The sequence below is a fragment of the Poecilia latipinna genome, unplaced genomic scaffold (genome assembly GCF_001443285.1).
Source record: "Poecilia latipinna isolate Pla-1442-1.1 unplaced genomic scaffold, P_latipinna-1.0 Scaffold1121, whole genome shotgun sequence".
Lineage (NCBI taxonomy): Eukaryota > Metazoa > Chordata > Actinopteri > Cyprinodontiformes > Poeciliidae > Poecilia > Poecilia latipinna.
In genome coordinates, this window is record NW_015113737.1 from 212,576 (window position 1) to 230,810 (window position 18,235).

Sequence of the window (18,235 nt, forward strand, 5' to 3'; positions counted from 1 at the left end):
GATTAAAAAAGAAAAAAAAAATTTTGTTTTTAGTTTGACAGAAAAAAAAAAAAAAAAAAAAAAAAAAAGTTTCAAGAAAGTCGCTGTTTGAACATGAGATTTTGATGACAAAAACTAGTTTCAAAAATATATATTGTAAAGTGACCAGTGTTTGTATTATTATAATTATAATAATAATTATCATTTCTTTATCTTTTTTAACATAAAATATTTAATGACTTAAGTATTAAGCATTAGGATTTACCAATTTAACAATTTGCATGGCAGAATATTTAAGTACAGAGTTTACTTCGGACATTTCAAACAATAAAAATATCTCAAGATCTAAATGCCAGCCTTATTTTCAAAATTAATTTGATGTCTAATGTGTAAAAAAACAACAACAAACAAACAAAAAAAAAACATATAACAAAAAATAATAGACTAAAACTACGAGTAATATTAATTTCCGGTAGACAGATGCTTAAAATATAATTTTTGAGTCATCAAAACCTAAAAACTAATTGCCCTTTGAAGGTATTGCTTTTATTTGTCTCATAAAAACACCACATTTAACCCCCCAGCTTGTAAAAAGCCAGTGTGCGTCATTTGCGTGCTTTTCCATTGGAAACATCGTGTTACTCCATTTTTGCGCACATTCGTCCGTTCCACGCACCTCCGTCGCGCGTGTCGCGGCAACAGTGAGCGGGTGTGCGCCTTTCCTGTGTGTTGATTGGATCAACCCCTACCCCTCCCCCCCTCACATCGAGTCCAAACGAACCCAAACACTATCTGCAGGATAATCTTCAGTTTTTCTCTCTGGAAGAGCAGCGTTCTTTATTTTTACAGGACTATATTCATTGTACCAAGGACTGAGCGCCTCATTCTCTTGAAAACTGCTCGTGTATGCTTGGAAATAAATCTAAATCCGAATAAATTATGCAAATAGGTTCTTTTTTTATTTAAATAAGGTGTGCTGAAAGCTGTCGCGCTGGATGGAGACAAGTAGCTCCTTTCATTCAAAGTTTTCTTCATTTACAGAGAACAAACTTTAATAACAGCGTTTACTTGGCCTAACTTAAAAGCACGTTTCCTTTTTTTGTCTATATAAAATAAAAGCTGAATTAAATATACTTCTGACATAAATAAAACGAAGCGTAAAAATGCAACTCTACAAATGAATCCCTGTTCATATGCAGAATCTTTTTTCCCCCCATTACCTGTATTGGTCAAACTTTGCATACTTCGTCCATTCGTGAGGCTTGCTCTCGTACGATTCCATGATATTTTGAACCTCCTCCACATTGATTGTGTCACTCTCGAAGATCTTGTGCAGAATTGCGATCAGCTCGTCCAGAGTTTCGGGCTTCACCACCTCGGTTTGCTCCATGTCTGCACAGGAGGGTTTTTAATTTCTTTTTCTCTGCTTGTTTCACGTCGGATGAAAACTTCTGATTTATCTGCTTTGTCGGGAAGTTTTATAGGCTGGCGCAGCAATTTGGGGACGCGCCGGTGATGGACTGTACCACTGTGGAAGAGAAGGTGAACGCCCATAGCTTATTAAATGAAACTCTCCATTAGTGCACGTCAGAGTATTTTGAAAATAACCAGGTGCACCTTTCTTTGAAATCCCTTATCCCAAAAAATAAGCTTTGCTTTTTTTTTTTAAACCAATCTAATACTTTTTCCTCACGTTGCCAGCTTGAGCTAATCCATGAGTCCAATTCCACCACGTTGTCACAAACACACCCTCCACCCCGCTTTTATCTCTCTCTCTTGCTCTCTTGCTCTCAGCCAGGCATTCCTCCAACAATAGGCTTTGCACCCTGTGATTGTGCAGCCTCTCATCACACAGTCAACAAACTCACTGTCCAAGGTGTTTTCAGAGAACAGACTCACAAACAAGAGGGGGAGGAAGAGATAAACGTGGGAAAAAAAGGCTGAGAAGTAACAAACTGGGTTTTACATGATATTCTCTACAGAATGAGGCTTGAGGTTTTTCACCTTCCAGCCACAGATTTGAATTTATGTTATTGTGATTTTATGTGAAACATAGTGGTGGTGGCGTCATGCTGCGGGGACACTTTTTCTGTATAAGGGACAGCTCAGCTAGTTAATTGAAGGGAAATACTGAAGAATTGGAGGTTGCATAAGAGTTTGGACCGGGCGAGGCTCACATACCAAAATAACCCTAAAATGTCCCAAACAGAGGGATTTTGAAAAGGTGACAGCATGTTCTTTTATTATAATGGCACAGTCAAAGTCAAGACTGCTTGTAGTGCGTCAAAATGTAAAAAAAATAAAATAAAATAAAATCTCAGTGGGTGTAAGATATGCTGGAAATTACTAATTATTTTCTCATGATGGGGAAAGAAAAGAAAAATCAAATTATTCAAAAAGCCTCAGTGAATCATTTGGATACATTTGGTTATGGGTTGACTTCTCACACATTTCACAAAAAGCATCAAGTCACAGATATTTTCTGCATCCGTATTCCTCCACAGCTCAACCGTCTCCTTCGTGTTTTAACTTGTCCAGCTGTGTTCACATTGTCCCGCAAGTAGTTTTTTTCCATCATGTCTGGCATGCTGTTGGAGCTGCCTGAGCTTATGCAACTTCATCATAAACTTTCTTTACAGGTGGAATCATCTCTTTCCCTCTCCTGCCAAAAATAAAGAAAAAAACAAGAATAAAACAAAGCGGGTAATTATGGTCGATGTGTGGTGAAGAGAAAGTGTACTCTGTTTGCTTTCTGCATATTGCTGTGCACTCGCTCCCAAGAAATGCAGAATATCACATCAATGCTGATTCGAAAGCAATTTCAGTTTTTAGTCCAAACCCTATTCAAACAGTTCACTCACATATTTTTTTATTTTTAAATAATTCTTGAATGGCAGCGGGTGGATTCAGGTGAGCTGTGATGCTGCAGCAGGAAAACACGCCTATTATTTTCAGTCATCTGACATGTGGCACTGTGTCAGAGGAAAAATCCTCCCTGGCAGAGGATGAAGTCAGGCCTCCATGTTTACAGGCAGCATGAAATGTGGAGAACTTTCTTTGAATGGGGGCTTGAGCCAAGTTTCAGGAACAGCTGCCACATCATCAGTCCCAGATGTTGTGCAGCTCCCCCCACTGGTTGTAGCGCATGAGGGGCCTTAGAGCCTGCAGCGAGAACTACCTGCACCTATAAAGTCATGTCAATGATTTGTAGGTGGCTCAAATGAAATTGTTCAACTGGTTTTGGGTCTACTACAGATAAATCCTCAGTAAGCTTTCAAAGGATCAGGCTCCACTTCAGTAAGAGGTTTTCAACTCTTCACAAAAACAAATTTTTGTTAATTCTTTGAGGTTGTGCTAAAATTTACAGGAAATATCCCCTCTATTTTTTTTTTAATATAGAACAGTTTAAACATTTGAGGCATTTGCGTAAAATCTCCTCTTTTAAAAGTTCTGCAACTATCATCTCACAAATGCTAACAAAGTTAATCCGTTTAGATTTACTTAAAGACAATTTACAGGGCTTACATTCATGCTACAAAAATAAATAATAAATGTTTGAATGGAAGCTCCAAAACAAAAAAACAGCATTCAGTAACAATAGTACCTTCAGTTAAGACAATAGGTAATACCAGTTTCCATTTGTAGCAAACAGGCTTGTGCTGATTATGTGAACTCCCATATTTTCAAAAAAAAAAAAAAAATATCCCAACTGACTTCCTGAAAGAATTTCCATTTTAACTCTTACGGCCATGTGTAAATTCACCTGTGTAAATTCTGGATCGTATCCATATACTGCAGGTCTTTTTGTCTTATATTGCCTTCGTGGAGACACCATGTGTGCATCAACTCAAAATAAGTTTTTCCAATTACCCCTGAGCTCCAGCTGAAGTTGTTAAGCTTTTGCCCTCACCCAGTTTTATTGTTATTTATTTGGAGTTTGCTCAACATTGTGTTGTTATGTGTATTGCATTAATCCAATGGTTCCCAAACTTTTTCTTCTGCGCCCCCCCCAGTGGTTTCCAAACATTTTCTGCGCCCCCCCTATGGATTACAAATGGCTGTCTGGTTGAAACGACGCGTGTGAGGGGGGGCATCGACTTTTTTGGGGGCAAAATGAATGTACGTAGCTGAAAATAGACACCAACATCGGTAGCTTATAAGGTACTTGTTAAGCTTAAGGTTCTGTATTGATATTAGCTAGTCATCTTTTAGCTAACATTAGCTAGTCATCTTTTAGCTAACATTACCTGCATCCAACAGCTTTACTCAACTCAGTCGGTTAGTTTGGAGGGAAAAACTGTGAAAAGTTCTTTGCGTTTTGCTGGTTTGCTGCCGTGATTCTAACACAAACCTACGTAGCTCCGCCCAGCAGCAGCAGGTCTACTTCACAGGTGGAAACCCAGCGCGAGCGTCGTAGTGTTCATGTTGCGTTTAAAGGCGGCTCGGAAAAACAGGTTACAACATGTTAACAACGGACTAAACTGTTTTAACTGCTGATAAAAGTGACAGAGGACACAAATATGGGAAATGTGGAAGCCCCTACTGTATCAAATTGACATAGGAATAACAGAGAGTTGGCCATTCTAAGGTAAAAACCCAGCGCATACAGTGTTCATGTTTTTTTGTTTTTTTTTCATCCAGACGGCTTCCCGCGCCCCCCCTGCAATGACACGGCGCCCCCCCTAGGGGGCGCGCCCCACAGCTTGGGAACCTCTGCATTAATCTAAGTTACATGGTTTTCAGAAAATCTGGAGATTTGTAAAGAAACTACTCATCTCACTTCATAAAGAGTTAAACAAATTACTCTCTAGCTATATGTTGCTATTTTTTCCAAGCACATTCAGAAGGGAAATCTTTTTAATAATAATTTTATATTTATATATATATATATATATATATATATATATATATAAATAAAAAAAAACATTTTAAGAACTCCATACTCTTTCTCCCTTTGCTTTGCTATTTTCTGGTTTCTTCTCTGTCAGTGCACTGATTGCTGATCCTCATCATCTGGAGGGTCCTAAACAGCTCTCCAATCGGCACCCGTCTCCACTGCATGTTTATGTTGACCACAGTAGGCGAGCAATTTGTCCTTAACTAGATGATGCTTCATGGATCCATCTACTCAACTCGAGATGATCCATCTAGTCCTTACGCCTGACTGCCACATGACATATTTTGCACATTTGTTTGAGCTTAGAAAGTAATGAAAATGAGCAATACAAGGAGACAAAAAGTATTAGGCTTAGAAAATTCTTTATGCAGCAGATAAACTGTATTAAAAAGTTAGGGCATTCAGAAACTAAACAAAAATGTGCAACCTTAAATTGATCATATACTAAAAGGCAACGTTTCAGTTAACAGCTCTTTGGGAATTCACCCAACTGGTGTTAAAATAAAATACCATTTCCCCCTAACTGTGTTAACTTTAGTGTTTTACTTAAAATGAATCAACCTGAAATGGAAGCATGGATGCATGGGTTTTAATGTCCTAACTGTATAATAGGCTCTCAATATTTAATCTATACGTTTTAAAATGTTTTCTAAAAGGTCACTTTTGATTTGACCATAAAATAATAATACAAATAATGAAATAAATACTTTTTAAATATATATAAAAAACAAACAAATACACGTATCAGAGTTTATGATTCAGGTTTATATTTTCTTATTGAAAATCAGCTCAACTAATGAGTGTTTACAGTTTGTGTTCCGCTACGCCCCCGTGTGGATAATTCTGGCGTCACGCACCCGACAAGGAAATTGAACTAAAAAAAGAAAACAAGAGTTTTAATCCATCGCGGCTTCCGTAGCAAGAAGAGGCGGATGACTGCTTCTCTTGACGTGGAATATTTCCGTGCAGGGACGATGGAGAAGTAGCAGCACGGTGAAGCTGAAAACCATCAGATCCAGACGGGATTTTAAGCCCTGAAACCCAGTCAGGTCCGGCTTGTTCCGGATCCGACAGAACCCAGTCCAGTAGAGGCTGAAGCCGCCGCGCTCTCCGCCTCCCCCCTTCAGCTACAATCATGATTAAAGCCATTCTAATATTCAACAACCACGGCAAACCGAGGCTTTCTAAATTCTACGAACATTATGTGAGTAAAAACAGGCTCTTTCAGCCACTTTTGGCGTTTATTTCCACTTTCCGCCGCGAGCTAATTATGAAAAAAAGCCAATTAATAATTAAAAACGTGGCACTTTCTAATGAAATCAGTGGTCTGGACACATTTCTGCCACTGCTGAAAGCTTCCTGTCTGATAGGAAGCATGTGTGTTTATTGTTTTTTTTTTAGTTATATAGACGTCTACTCCACGATGCCCTTTAAAGAAAATACTGAATAATTAAAGATGTGCAATCCAAAACGAGGCTCTCTCATTCAGCCTGAGGAGAGAAGGTTGCTCCCAGTTTTCATGTGAACATCCAGCTGTGTGGCTGATGTGAGTTCAGTGTTTGTGTCACATGACTGTAATGACGCCCTTGTGAGTAACTCGTGTTGAACTCTGGCCTTTATTTCCTCTGAGGGCTTTGGTACGTACCTGCTCTGTTGGTACAACTAAAATATAAAATGGTCAGCTTATGTAATAGTCTTTGCAGAGCAGGCAGTGCTGACTTCTCTTAATTGGATTTGTACATCACATCAGTGGCGGTTCTTGATAGCAAGGTGCCCTGTGTGACCCCTAATAGCCCCTCCTGCTTATTCCACCAAATATTGATTTCTGAGTTAAAACATTAGTATTGTTGTTTCTAAATGACCTTGTTTTCTGAAAGGTCTGAATTTATTTATTTATTTATTTATTGTTATTTTGACCATTTCTCATATTATACAAATAAATTCTGCTTGGAACTTTGGAGACATGTTGTCAGTAGTTCATAGAATAAAAGAACAATGTTGATTTTACGCATACCTATAAAAAGTAAAATCAGAGAAACTTATCATTTTAACAGCTGTATGTTCATATTGGTCTGTTTGATGTTAAATATGTTTAACTTTTTTTTGTCATTTATTTTTGTCTTTTGCTCCAAAAACCTTCCAGACATGCTTAAGATTCAGAATATGTTTAACTTTTTTTGTCATTTATTTTTGTCTGTTGCTCCAAAAACCTTCCAGACATGCTTAAGATTCAGAATGGGCTATGATCTTATTTAAGTGAATAAGATCATAACCCATCTTATTTAAGAGCCATAATTTAAAGATTGGCTGCAAAAAAAGAAAAAAAAAGTAATTAAAAGGCAGGCTACGATGGTTTGTATTTTGGAGGCTTCTCCTGTTGTTTGATGGAAATAAAATTAAAATGTTTAGCAGTAATGACCAGCAAGCTTTAGGGAAACCATCCTAACTCTGAAGTACGGTGGTGGCAGCATCATGTTGTAGGGATATTTTGCTACAAAGTGCTCTACTCACCATGAATAAGCCCAATCTTTTTATTACTTTATTATGTATACAATGTGTTACTCACATTTTCAAATATTGTGTATGTTGGTCTTTTCAGTGTTGGTCATGAAAAATTTGTTTTGTTTTACATATAAGCCTTTTACTGCAAAGTAAACATCCAGACCTGGCTCAGATTAATTTTCCATAATTCCAAAATCATCACAAGAATAACATTGCAAATAATAAAAATATCTCTTATGACTTGCTGAAAAAAGCCAATTAGAAATCAAAGATCTTGAATTTTGGAGACATGTCCATGTCCAGTCCCTGATGTTTGTCTGCAGGGAGAAGGAAAACTGCAGACACACAACTGCAAAAAAAAAAAAAAATAAAATAAAAAAATATATATATATATCAGCAGCTTTGCAAAACACAAATTGACTCTGACCTCTGTTTTCTGCTTTTGACCAAACTATTGACAGCCTTGTTTAAAAATAAAATAAGGCGTCCTATTAATTCTCCACCTCATATTTAACCTGTTTATTGAGGCAGACATCGATTGGTACACATTTGAGGAGGATCAGTTGCGACTGATTGGATTACAAGAAGGCTGTGTAGACACCATCTGTTATTCTGCAAGCCAAGGTGTTGGCTTACCGTCTGCAGGAGGTTTTATTTCACACACTGTGTGGGCTGCTGTGAGCCGAGAGAACTATCTTTATTATCTGTAAAAGGGAGGGGCTGAGGTTGCTGCTGTGGCTGAAGTGAGTTGATGGAAAAGTCATGAATGATGCGTGTTTGTTGAATGGCAGAGGATACAGAGACTGCAAATAAACAGGCCACATTCATACTGGGGGTTTAGTATAAATATAGATGATTTTGCTTCACACTGTGTGTGATAGTCTTTTCAAATGACGAGCAAATGTCTGTTTGAACATGAAAGTAAAGCGACTTTATTTAAAATATATCTTTGCTTACTGTTTGGCTACATAGTCTAGTTATTATTTCTAAACAACATAAGGGTATAAAGCACTTTATTAGAATGCACTCTAGCAATTAAAGGTCCATTAGAGTCCACTGCATTTCTAAAGAGCTCTAATTACATTTCCTCCTGCATTAACGTCTTATTCCTTGCTGCATTTTTTTATTTTTTATGGAGCAAAATCCACACAGTGCCTTCCACTGTTATTGGCTCCCACGGTAAATACCTAAAAATGAGTTATTTCGATTTGTTCTCCTCCAGGCCGTCTTGGATGCAGTTCTCCCACCGTGACCTTTGACGATTTTCTTTTCCTCGCTTATTGCTCTCCTAGGAATGGGTCTGTGTGTCGCATCATGTTTTTATCCCAGGGAAACAGGAAGTCCTAAATGAAAGTTATTTAACCTGGATCAACTTATAAAATTATAAATCTATAAATTACAAAAGGCTTGAACTGTGTTTTTGTGTTAAGGCTGCTAGTAACTGCAGAAAATGTGATTTTTATTTTAAGCTGTTGTTACTTTCCATGTTTATTTGGGGCATCTGAATAAACATACTCAAATTAAAAACTTGTATTTCTTTAACATTTCCCATGCAAGATTTATTTTAGATGCCCTTTGTTATGTTAAACACGAAGGGAGCAGAATGTTTCACTTTGAATCGGAGGTTTATAAATCACTGAACATCATGATGAAAAATTTAGAAGCTTGTCATTTTCAGCCTCTCACTGCTGCTCTTGTTTGGATCATTAAACTGTAAGTACGGTTAAAGCAGCTGGTCCCATGCTGCGGGTCACATGACCAGTTTTTTGCCCCCAGCACGCTGGATATTCGCCGTCTCCTTTCTCTTTGAACTCACTGATCCGTTTGGGCCCCCCAGAAAGTTATTTACTCCCTTTGGTAACGCTGCCTCACTGTAGGAGCTTTAGAGGGGTTTTCACCCCCCTTTTTGCTGTAGGACTTTCAGTAAAACAATGTTTAGTCACAAATCTGTGTAACTTCAAACGCCTTAAAAATATGTTGTTTTACGCAACATTTTCTCCCCTGGAGAACATGTGACATAACTCTGACATGGTTCAAACCCTCTTCCTTGTGACCTCTGTGTACTATTGGCATGTGTAATCACTTTTTGCTGATTTAGGTATTTAAAAGAAATGTTTGAGGACTTATTTGTCCAACAGCTCTGCCTTTCAACATGTTGTTTATCACCTCTTCATTAGAAATGCACCTATCAGTCGGAAAGAGTTCAGAATCGGATGATTTAAAAAAAAAAATCTGATCAGATCAACAGTTGGGGAACAAAAATCTTCATTCATTAATTTCCCCAGAAGTAAAAACTCCCACCATTTTCAGTCCATAAATGCATCAAACACTATTATATGATTTATTGGCTTTTTCTCAGCTCAGTTAAAAAAATCAAGCAAAGGTTAGGAACATAACTTTATCAATTAATCTACAGCGTATGTTTTCATCTGCGTTCTATTAAAAAAAAAAAAAGACCAGAAATTATTATTCTTTGTTGAACGTCTCTCCTTATTCTCTGTGCAGAATGAAGACACAGAGCAACAGATCATCAGGGAAACTTTCCACTTGGTCTCGAAAAGAGACGAAAACGTCTGCAATTTCCTAGAAGGCGGATTGTAAGTAATGACCTACACGTGACTGAAACCATTTGCAACGAGTGTCTCAATGCTACGACATCCATCTGCACATTAGGTCTCTTGCAAGAGTAATTCATTATTCAGTAACGAGTGGCTGCAGAGTGTTTGTACGCATTTCCTCTCTTGACGTCCTGCTGCTCATTTGATTGATGAGTGTGAAACAATAAAGTGAAGCACTTCACTGCAAAATGTTTAACTGGACATAATAACAGATTTGTAAAAGCAGTCCAAAAGTGTCTGTATTAGCAGCCAGTTGAGTTATTGCGCAGGTTTTGTAAGGGTTGCAACATTTCCCGTGGCAACAGAAATGCAGCAACAGATTTTTTTTTTAAATTTATCAAACCCTTCATCAGACTCACTGCTTCTCATATCTTCTGTTTTTAGAGTATATGGTTTCCTATCTGTACCTTTTATAGCAGAAAACATCCTGTTGCTTTTCACCTTCTGTTTTGTCTGTCATAGCATGTTTGTTTCTGCAGGTTTTATTGGGTCAAGCTCAGGCCAAAGTGCATGTCCTAATAATGTTTAACCTATTGGCGTTGATGTCAAGAAGACCAAAAGGAGTCGAGATTAATTTCTGGAAATGTGTTTTCATAAAGTTTTAAAAAACTATTGATGGAAATAGTTTTAGTCAATCAGTACTACCTGGATCCAATTAGTTATTGTGTGTTTTAATGCTTAAACAATGCAGCTGCTGATTCCAGTTTTTACTAATCCAGGCTTGGATTGTTGTTGGCCAGGAAAACATGATCAGTGCAACTCAATTTTCTACTTTATTTACTTTTTGTTCTTTGCATTTCAGGTTGATTGGAGGATCGGACTACAAGCTGATCTACAGACACTACGCCACGTTGTACTTCGTGTTTTGTGTCGACTCATCAGAGAGTGAATTAGGAATTTTAGACTTGATCCAGGTAAAACCCTACAGATTTGACGCCATTAGTTACTGTTTGTTGGTTTGCTTCTAGAGTGTTTCTTAGCTTGTTTTTACGTTCATTCCAGGTTTTCGTGGAAACGCTGGACAAATGCTTTGAGAATGTCTGTGAGCTTGACTTAATTTTTCATGTAGACAAGGTAGGAGTTTGTCATTCCTTTATGTAATGTTTATGATTCTGTTTGTTCAAGCCTCATCATGATTATTTATGGTGCTGCTGTAATAATGTTAGTGATTATGGCCCGATTTATCGTGCCATACTTGTCTGATGAACAATCACATATTGGAACATGTTACACAACATCTGATGGTTTTATTACAACCAACTTCCTAAAAACAACCTAAAACCAGAACATACTGCTGATTAGATGTGATGTAATGAGTTCACTGGTTGATTACACAGTTAGATTAGCTATTTTTATATAATGTATGGTATTTCATGTTATTAACAATTTAAAGATAATTAAAGGCTTTGTGTGCTTTATTAGAGCCAGAAAACACAAAGCCTTGCAAAAATATACATCTTTTATGTGTAAAAGAAAAGAGTGTATGACGGTTTTCCAAATTTTTTTGACACATCCCAAATAGACTTTTGAGGTCATGTAGTGGTCAGCTGAATGAAGGCCACTTTTTATTTGTTTCTCTTGAAATGAAGCGAACTGAAAACGTACCAAACTGTGATTTTTGTCTATTGTTACAACCCTAGAAAGGATACTTTTGACTTCACGTATTGTAGTTACACTTGGTCTCTTAAGGTAAACTGGATATCTTAAAGAAACAACAGTTCAGCATAAAACCTTAGTGCTTAAAAGCACATACTTTGGATGCACTAGAACTATTCATCTTCACATTAAGTGATATTTTAGTATTGTACCGTTTTGAAACATTGGATGTCCTTTAATAGGCCTATGTGAATGTTTGTGTTACCTGATTTGACTGACTGGATTCTGGGTTTTTCTTGAATATTTTGCAAACTTTAGGGATTTTAAACACTGGCTAGAATATGCGAAGATGTTCTTTTTGCTTGAACTACAGGTTGAACAAAACACACCCAAGTCTAAGCCTTTACTGTCAAGTCAGAGTTATCTTCCTTTCACAGTCTAAATAGGACTGTAAAGCTAACAAGATCTGACTGGATCAGAGAGGAACCTGGTGCAGGATGCCCTTCTTTAACAATAAGAACTGTTCCTTTTAACAGATTCACTTAAGAAGAAATCACATTGATAGAAGTAAAAAATATATCAGATTGTGCAAATTCAGGGTTTTCGTTAGTCTACACACCTGAGCTCTGTGATGTACTGACAGAATAACAAAAGAAACGCACAGCCTTTGTTGTCCACCATTACATGCTGCTACAAACACAGAGCTGCTTGCATCAGGACTTACCCTCTGTTTGACTCCCAGCTGCTGCCGTCTTCAGTGTGCCGCAGCCAAACTGCATAATAAGGACGCAGCCGATGCATTTCAGATATATTTAACCTCTGCATGTACGTCGCCGTCTGCTCAAACGATGTTTGTATTCTTTATTGTAGAAAAGCAACAACGGGCTACATTACAGATGAGTCACAAAACATGTTTGATTCAAGAAATTTGCAACAACCATCACACAGGCGTCACAGCAAGTTCTGTTTGCTTCTCTTGTGTCAAATTACCAGGTGCTTTCAGGACATGGTGAATATTTTGTTGCTGATCTTTCAGAATATACTTTCACGATGCCAGATTTGTTTGCAGGAGAGTGAAGTGCATTAGCTCTCTTTCAACCAGCTGACCAGCAGTATGCAGCCACAGATGGGGGCTTTCTCTAGTATTTTTACTAAAGACTTCAGTTTACTGTGATAGGGAAAGCAAATTGGGAACTTTTTACTGGTTTTTATACCAGTAATCGACCCAGGCATCGAACGGAGAGATGCCGTTGGCTCACCAGTCCATTTCCAGGAGCAGATCTTCCTTTGTTTGAGCTTTGGGAATTGATGTGTTTACTGTAGCTCTGTGAATGTGTCTGTACATCTTTTATTTTTATTTTATTATTTCTCGGATTTTTAGATTGTACGGCATTACAGTGGCCTGGACAGAGGTAAGCAGTTTGTATTTGTTTTAATATTGAAGTTGCTCTGGATCTCTCCTGCTTCAGGTCCACCACATTCTGGCGGAGATGGTGATGGGCGGGATGGTCCTGGAGACCAACATGAACGAAATCATCACGCAGGTGGACGCCCAGAACAAGATGGAGAAATCTGAGGTGAGCGCATCCCTACCTGCCTGCTGGCTGACTTGCCTCTGCCTCCACGCCTCTCTGGGGCGTTGTGTACAGTATGCAGGCATGTGTGTATGCTGCACCCTGCATGCTTCCTCTCCAGTGACTTTCTGTGGATGCTCCCGACCTTTTCCAGAGTGTTTGTGCTCTCTTCAGCCTTCTCCTTCCGCTTCACTGCTTCTCAATGTTGATCGGGGTGAGACATGGTCTGTACCTTAAAACACACATTATTAAAGACATTCATGCGTCTGCTGCTTTTGCACTAAGAGTACCAATATCCAGTGAATCTGCAGAATCTGTCGCAGGTAAATCTCATGTCATTCAAGTTTGGTCTACAGTATCAGGCCTGTTATTTCAGGAAAATGTCAGATTTTAGATGCTCTCTGTGTAAAAATTTCCTGTTGCATCATATCTCTGATCGAGTGTCCCTGCTTAGAGCCTTGTTAAAGTGCATTGTTTTTTTCAGCTTCGGCCAGTAAATAATCCTTTGCTTGGTGGAAAAATTAAACGAAACAGCCAGAGACAATTCGGTCAGATTGTTATCTTTTCATTTGGTTTGCAGGATTTATTAAATGTCTAAAAGGTTAATTGCACTAAACACAACTAAGAAAAAGTTCTCATTTTAGTTGACAAAGATAAAGAATGCTGGATGGCTGCTTTTTGTGTATTAATCAAATTTCTTAATTTAGTCTATTTTTATTACATTAATATGAGTTTCATTGTATGCTTTTAACCTGACAGATAATTTTTTTTGTTTGACAGTTTGTAAGCAGTCTTTTACTGTTCTGACATCGAGAGCTGCTCTGTCTTTTCCTTTTTTGGACCTATCGTAGACCACAGAGGTTTTCATGCGCTGATGCTAATTCAATCTGACTCTGTTCATTTAAAGGTCAGCGTCTGGCAAACAAGGATGAAAGCTAAATACCATAGCTCTATTTTGTTTTCATTAAGATCTAAGTAAAAATAACTGGACCAAGGTTAATATTTCTTCGGATTCCAGATGTGGTGTACTATAGGTCCTATCACTATCTGTGGAAAAAAAAAAAAAACTGTAATTACTTTAATCTGCTTTAACATTCCTCATTCCTCTTTTTCCTGACCCTGTCCAGTTCTTTCCATTCTTCTCTCTCTTTACAGACCTTTATCTTTCAGTCTACCAGGCAGGACAGGTAGACACAGGTACTGCTAAATTTACAACCAAACACTGTAACCTTAACTGAACTTTTTACGTCCCCTTTGACCTTCTCCACATGGCCCTTCATCTAACTGTAAACTGACGTCACTAACATGCAGTAGGAATCTTTCACGACAGACCCAGAAATGCCTCAAGTTAATCTCTACAACTAAGAACAAAGCACTTTGACAGCAGGGTAGAGTCAAAATGCTCCAGTCTTGTACCTTTACACTCCCAGAAAGGCGTCATTTAAACCAGTGTTGCTCCATCCTGGTCCTTAGGACTTAATGTCCTGCATGTTCAGGTGTTTCTCTGCTGCTGGAATCAGTGGCAGCTTCAGTGGGATCAAAACTAAGACATCTCTATAGCTTTCAGACTAAGGTTGAGGTTACAAGTAGGCCTGTCACATTAATCAAAAAAATCAATTAATCACATGATGAATTAAAACAAACTCAGTGATTTCCCATTTACCTGATTTGTCGTTTATCTCTTTTTTTTCTCTCTTTCTACCAAAAACTGGATGATAGAGATCTTCAGTTTGGTGGTTTGATCTCAACTAAATTTCCCTTTTTGAAGGAAAATTTTGTTTAGAAAGACTTCAAAATTAATTTTATGTGTCTTTCTGTTTATTTATTTTGGATATTTAAAATGTCTTCCAGTTCCAGTGTTAAATCTTCATTAGAATTTAAAGTTTACTGATCTTTGAGAATGTGTTCTTGCATTATTATTTTGTCATTACCATTACATTACTTAAAAAATGGTCTCAAAACAACAATACTGGGGTGCTGTGGTGGCGCAGGGGTTAAGCACAACCCATATATGGAGGTCTTAGTCCTCGACCCGGCTGTCAGAGGCTCGATTCCCGGCCTTTTCCGCATGTGTTCCCCCTTCTCTTGTTACCCACTTTCCTGTCAATTCACTATCAAATAAAGGCCACTAGAGCCAATAAAACCTTTAAAAAACAAACAGTATTATCGTTTATTGTGATAACGTCTGGAACAATTTATCATACAGCAAAATTTGTTATCTTGACCAAATAGAATAGAAAAGAAATGTCCTTTTATTGTCCCACATTGGGAAAATCCAGGTGTAACAGCAGCAAATTTAATTCTGCACATTCAAACCGAGGTAATAAATATCAAAATATTGCTAATTCTCTGCTGTAAGGCCAAATTTACTGCATACAAAAGTAACACGGTACAGTTATTAAGTACAACCAACTCAGATCAAAAGAAACTAAGTAGGGTAAATACTTAGTTTAGCACATGTAGCACACATTTTTCAACGGTAGATGATAGGAAACATTGTTGCAGCAGTTTTACAGACAATATTGCATGCTGCTAAATTCTTCTAAAGCCTCAAATTTTGTGCACAGAATCAGATTACTGTTATCTTTTTCAAGAGAGGTGGTTTTTCAAACAAATTCCTGCAAGACAATGATAGTGATTTCTGAATCCTCTGCCCTGAATCAGCATTCCTCTCGTTTAGCGACCTGGCCGTCTTCCCGTCTAACACCAGTGTCCTTGATTCCTGGCACAGGAAGGAATCCCCATTAGACAAAAAGCCTATTGAAACAACCTCGTGGAAGGAGGACATGAATTTATCTACATACCAGACGTGCTTTTCCTTCACCCTGTGATATTTTTTTAAGCTTGTTTTGAGTGTCTTTCTCAGATAGTAAATGTACAGGACTGCTGATCAGTTTGGTTATTTGTGGGTCTGTCGAGTAAAGATTTATTTTGGAGTTCTCTAACTACAGTGGTTCTCAAGCGTCTTTTTATGCCATAGAAGAAAAAGGGAGACTTCTTCCTCTGTAAATGTTTAGATTTTCCAGAAAAGGCTCAATTTGCCTTGTCGAGCTTCCTGTTGAGATTCATTGTGTTAGAGTGTAGCGCCTCCTTTACCCTGAGAGTAGTTTATCTCTATTAGACTAACAACCTTCCCATAATAGATGTAATAAGTGTTTACACGGCTCTTTGTTCAAATAATGTTTCTAGACAGAAAATTGGTAGCTGTACGTACAACTCAGTAAAATAGAATATCATTCTTTGATTGAATTACTAAAGTAAATAAATCCTCCAGTGATATTCTAATTTACTGAGATGTTACTATATATGTGTACGTGGCACAACATTAATATCTCTACTCACAGAAATGTATTCACACAGAAAAATGCTAGCTACAGTCATATCTAGAGGTACAGTATTCCCTGCATTATTAATGGCTAAAACTTTGACGCCCACATTCTGTAGTTGCGAGGTTATCCGAGCATCATTTATCTTCAAACCCAGATCCATTTTTCTGCTTCACATAATTCTCTCCCTGCATTTTTACCCCCACCGGCCCACAGTCGTCCAGTGGGCTCACTTTCCAAGCAAATGCCGCCTTTTTGTCCATTTGATGAATGTTCAGTGCTGCTCAGTACATCAGAGTCAGTGAATGAGTAGTTTAGTTCAGTATGTCCTCACAGTTGACTCCTAATTGGCTCTGGTTGTGATGTCCATCATTCTAGAAATAGAAAATGCATGTGCATATAAAGCTCTAAAGGCATCTGGATGTATGTTTTGCATATGTTGTTCGTCTCAGTGCTTTTGCATTTTGTCAGCAGATGATTGTTCGTTCAGCTGTGTTTTCTGTCCTGTGTCTTCTTGTGTTCAGCTGTTATCTCTATCGATGTTTTTTGCTCCGCTGGTTTGTTTCTTATCAACCCTCCTTGTGTGTGTTTGTGTGTGTGCATGTGTTTCGGTTGCGCAGGCTGGCATCGCAGGAGCACCGGCTCGCGCAGTGTCAGCGGTGAAGAACATGAACCTCCCGGAAATGCCCAAAAACATCAACATCGGCGACATAAGCATAAAAGTGCCAAATTTACCTTCCTTCAAATAGCGGCAGCAAGATCCATGAACCTTGAGGTGTCAGCCGATGTTTACCGTGATGCGATCTGTTTACCAAAACTTCAGAATACTAACTTTTATCAGTCTGGAAGGTACCGTGTGATTTCACACTCCATGTTGTGATGTTGTCTCCTTGGGCTCATTGTTGAGCAACATATTAAAATGTTTTGGGGTTCTTTTCTGTTTGAAGGACAAAAGAGAAGTATTTATCAGATTTACATTCCTTCTGTTTCACTGCAGCATTCAGCACCTCCATTACAGATCTGTGGCGTTTTGTTACTGAAAAGAAATGAGAAACCAACACAAGTGTTTGCTTTAAAGAGGAAGGATGATGGATTTTTTTTCGGGGGGCAGATACATTCAAATGAAGAATAAGAAATATTTCCAAATCAGCCGCAGTGTTTGGATATAAAATACAGAACGATAGTAAATTAGGGAGTCTAAGGAATTTAGACATGCATAAATGCTGATTTTGTTTTTGTTTTTTTTTTCTGATTGGTTTGTGGACCATTTAAAAAGATTTGTCATGTTTTATGGAATGATTATGTTAATTTTTGCTGTGTATGATTTTACTTTGCTTCTTTTTCAACAATAAACAGGCAAAACTCAACTTCTGTTTTGATTATCTTTTTTGGTATTAGTATCTATTTTACACAAAAAGTGTACACTATTGTTGCATTTTTTAATGCAACAATATAACTTTTTTCTAACTTTTAAAATAGGAATAATAATCATAAAATAAAACATAAATTTTTAGTTTGTAAAAGAGAAGAAAGAAGTCAATAGTTAAATCATTCGCCCATTTGACTTGTGCTGTATATGCACCACGTTTTTTCCTTTATGGTTGCTTTTTCATCTACTTTATGTCCAGTCTCCTTACCTGACTGTTACAGAATATGGTGTGTGTTCCTTTAGAAACTGGAAATGTAAAAATAGCAACAGTAGAATTATTGTATTGTATGGTAAGAAATGCAAGAAAGAGCTGA

The 18,235-nt window shown here is 37.7% G+C and overlaps 2 protein-coding genes across 3 annotated transcripts in view; one reads left to right on the forward strand and one right to left on the reverse strand.

Annotated features, from left to right (window-relative positions):
- The window catches only part of cdo1 (cysteine dioxygenase, type I), a 25,857-nt gene extending 24,371 nt beyond the window's left edge, over positions 1–1,486 (reverse strand). Inside the window, exon 1 of the mRNA XM_015052593.1 lies at positions 1,200–1,486. Within this exon, the coding sequence (XP_014908079.1) occupies positions 1,200–1,369 (170 nt within the window). The 5' untranslated portion in view covers positions 1,370–1,486. The remainder of the gene's footprint in view (positions 1–1,199) is intronic.
- A 4,287-nt stretch (positions 1,487–5,773) lies between these two features.
- Positions 5,774–17,859, forward strand: ap3s1 (adaptor related protein complex 3 subunit sigma 1). Of its 2 annotated transcripts, XM_015052599.1 has the most exons (7): positions 5,774–6,080; positions 9,884–9,975; positions 10,799–10,910; positions 10,999–11,070; positions 13,062–13,169; positions 14,322–14,363; positions 17,113–17,188. In XM_015052599.1, the coding sequence occupies exons 1-6, from the start codon at positions 6,012–6,014 to the stop codon at positions 14,355–14,357; spliced, it is 489 nt and encodes a 162-aa protein (XP_014908085.1). In that variant the 5' UTR covers positions 5,774–6,011; the 3' UTR covers positions 14,358–14,363; positions 17,113–17,188. The 2 variants fall into 2 exon arrangements, with proteins under 2 accessions (XP_014908085.1, XP_014908084.1); XM_015052598.1 differs by lacking the exon at positions 14,322–14,363 and having other exon boundaries at positions 5,777–6,080; positions 17,113–17,859.
- Positions 17,860–18,235: the final 376 nt, after the last annotated feature.

Bases quoted from the DNA above. Each gene is read 5' to 3' on its own strand.
- ap3s1 (XM_015052598.1), top strand. From the start codon at position 6,012: ATGATTAAAGCCATTCTAATATTCAACAACCACGGCAAACCGAGGCTT. The intron at 11,071-13,061 runs GTAGGAGTTTGT...CTCCTGCTTCAG, and splicing joins TAATTTTTCATGTAGACAAG to GTCCACCACATTCTGGCGGA. The intron at 13,170-17,112 runs GTGAGCGCATCC...TCGGTTGCGCAG, and splicing joins ACAAGATGGAGAAATCTGAG to GCTGGCATCGCAGGAGCACC.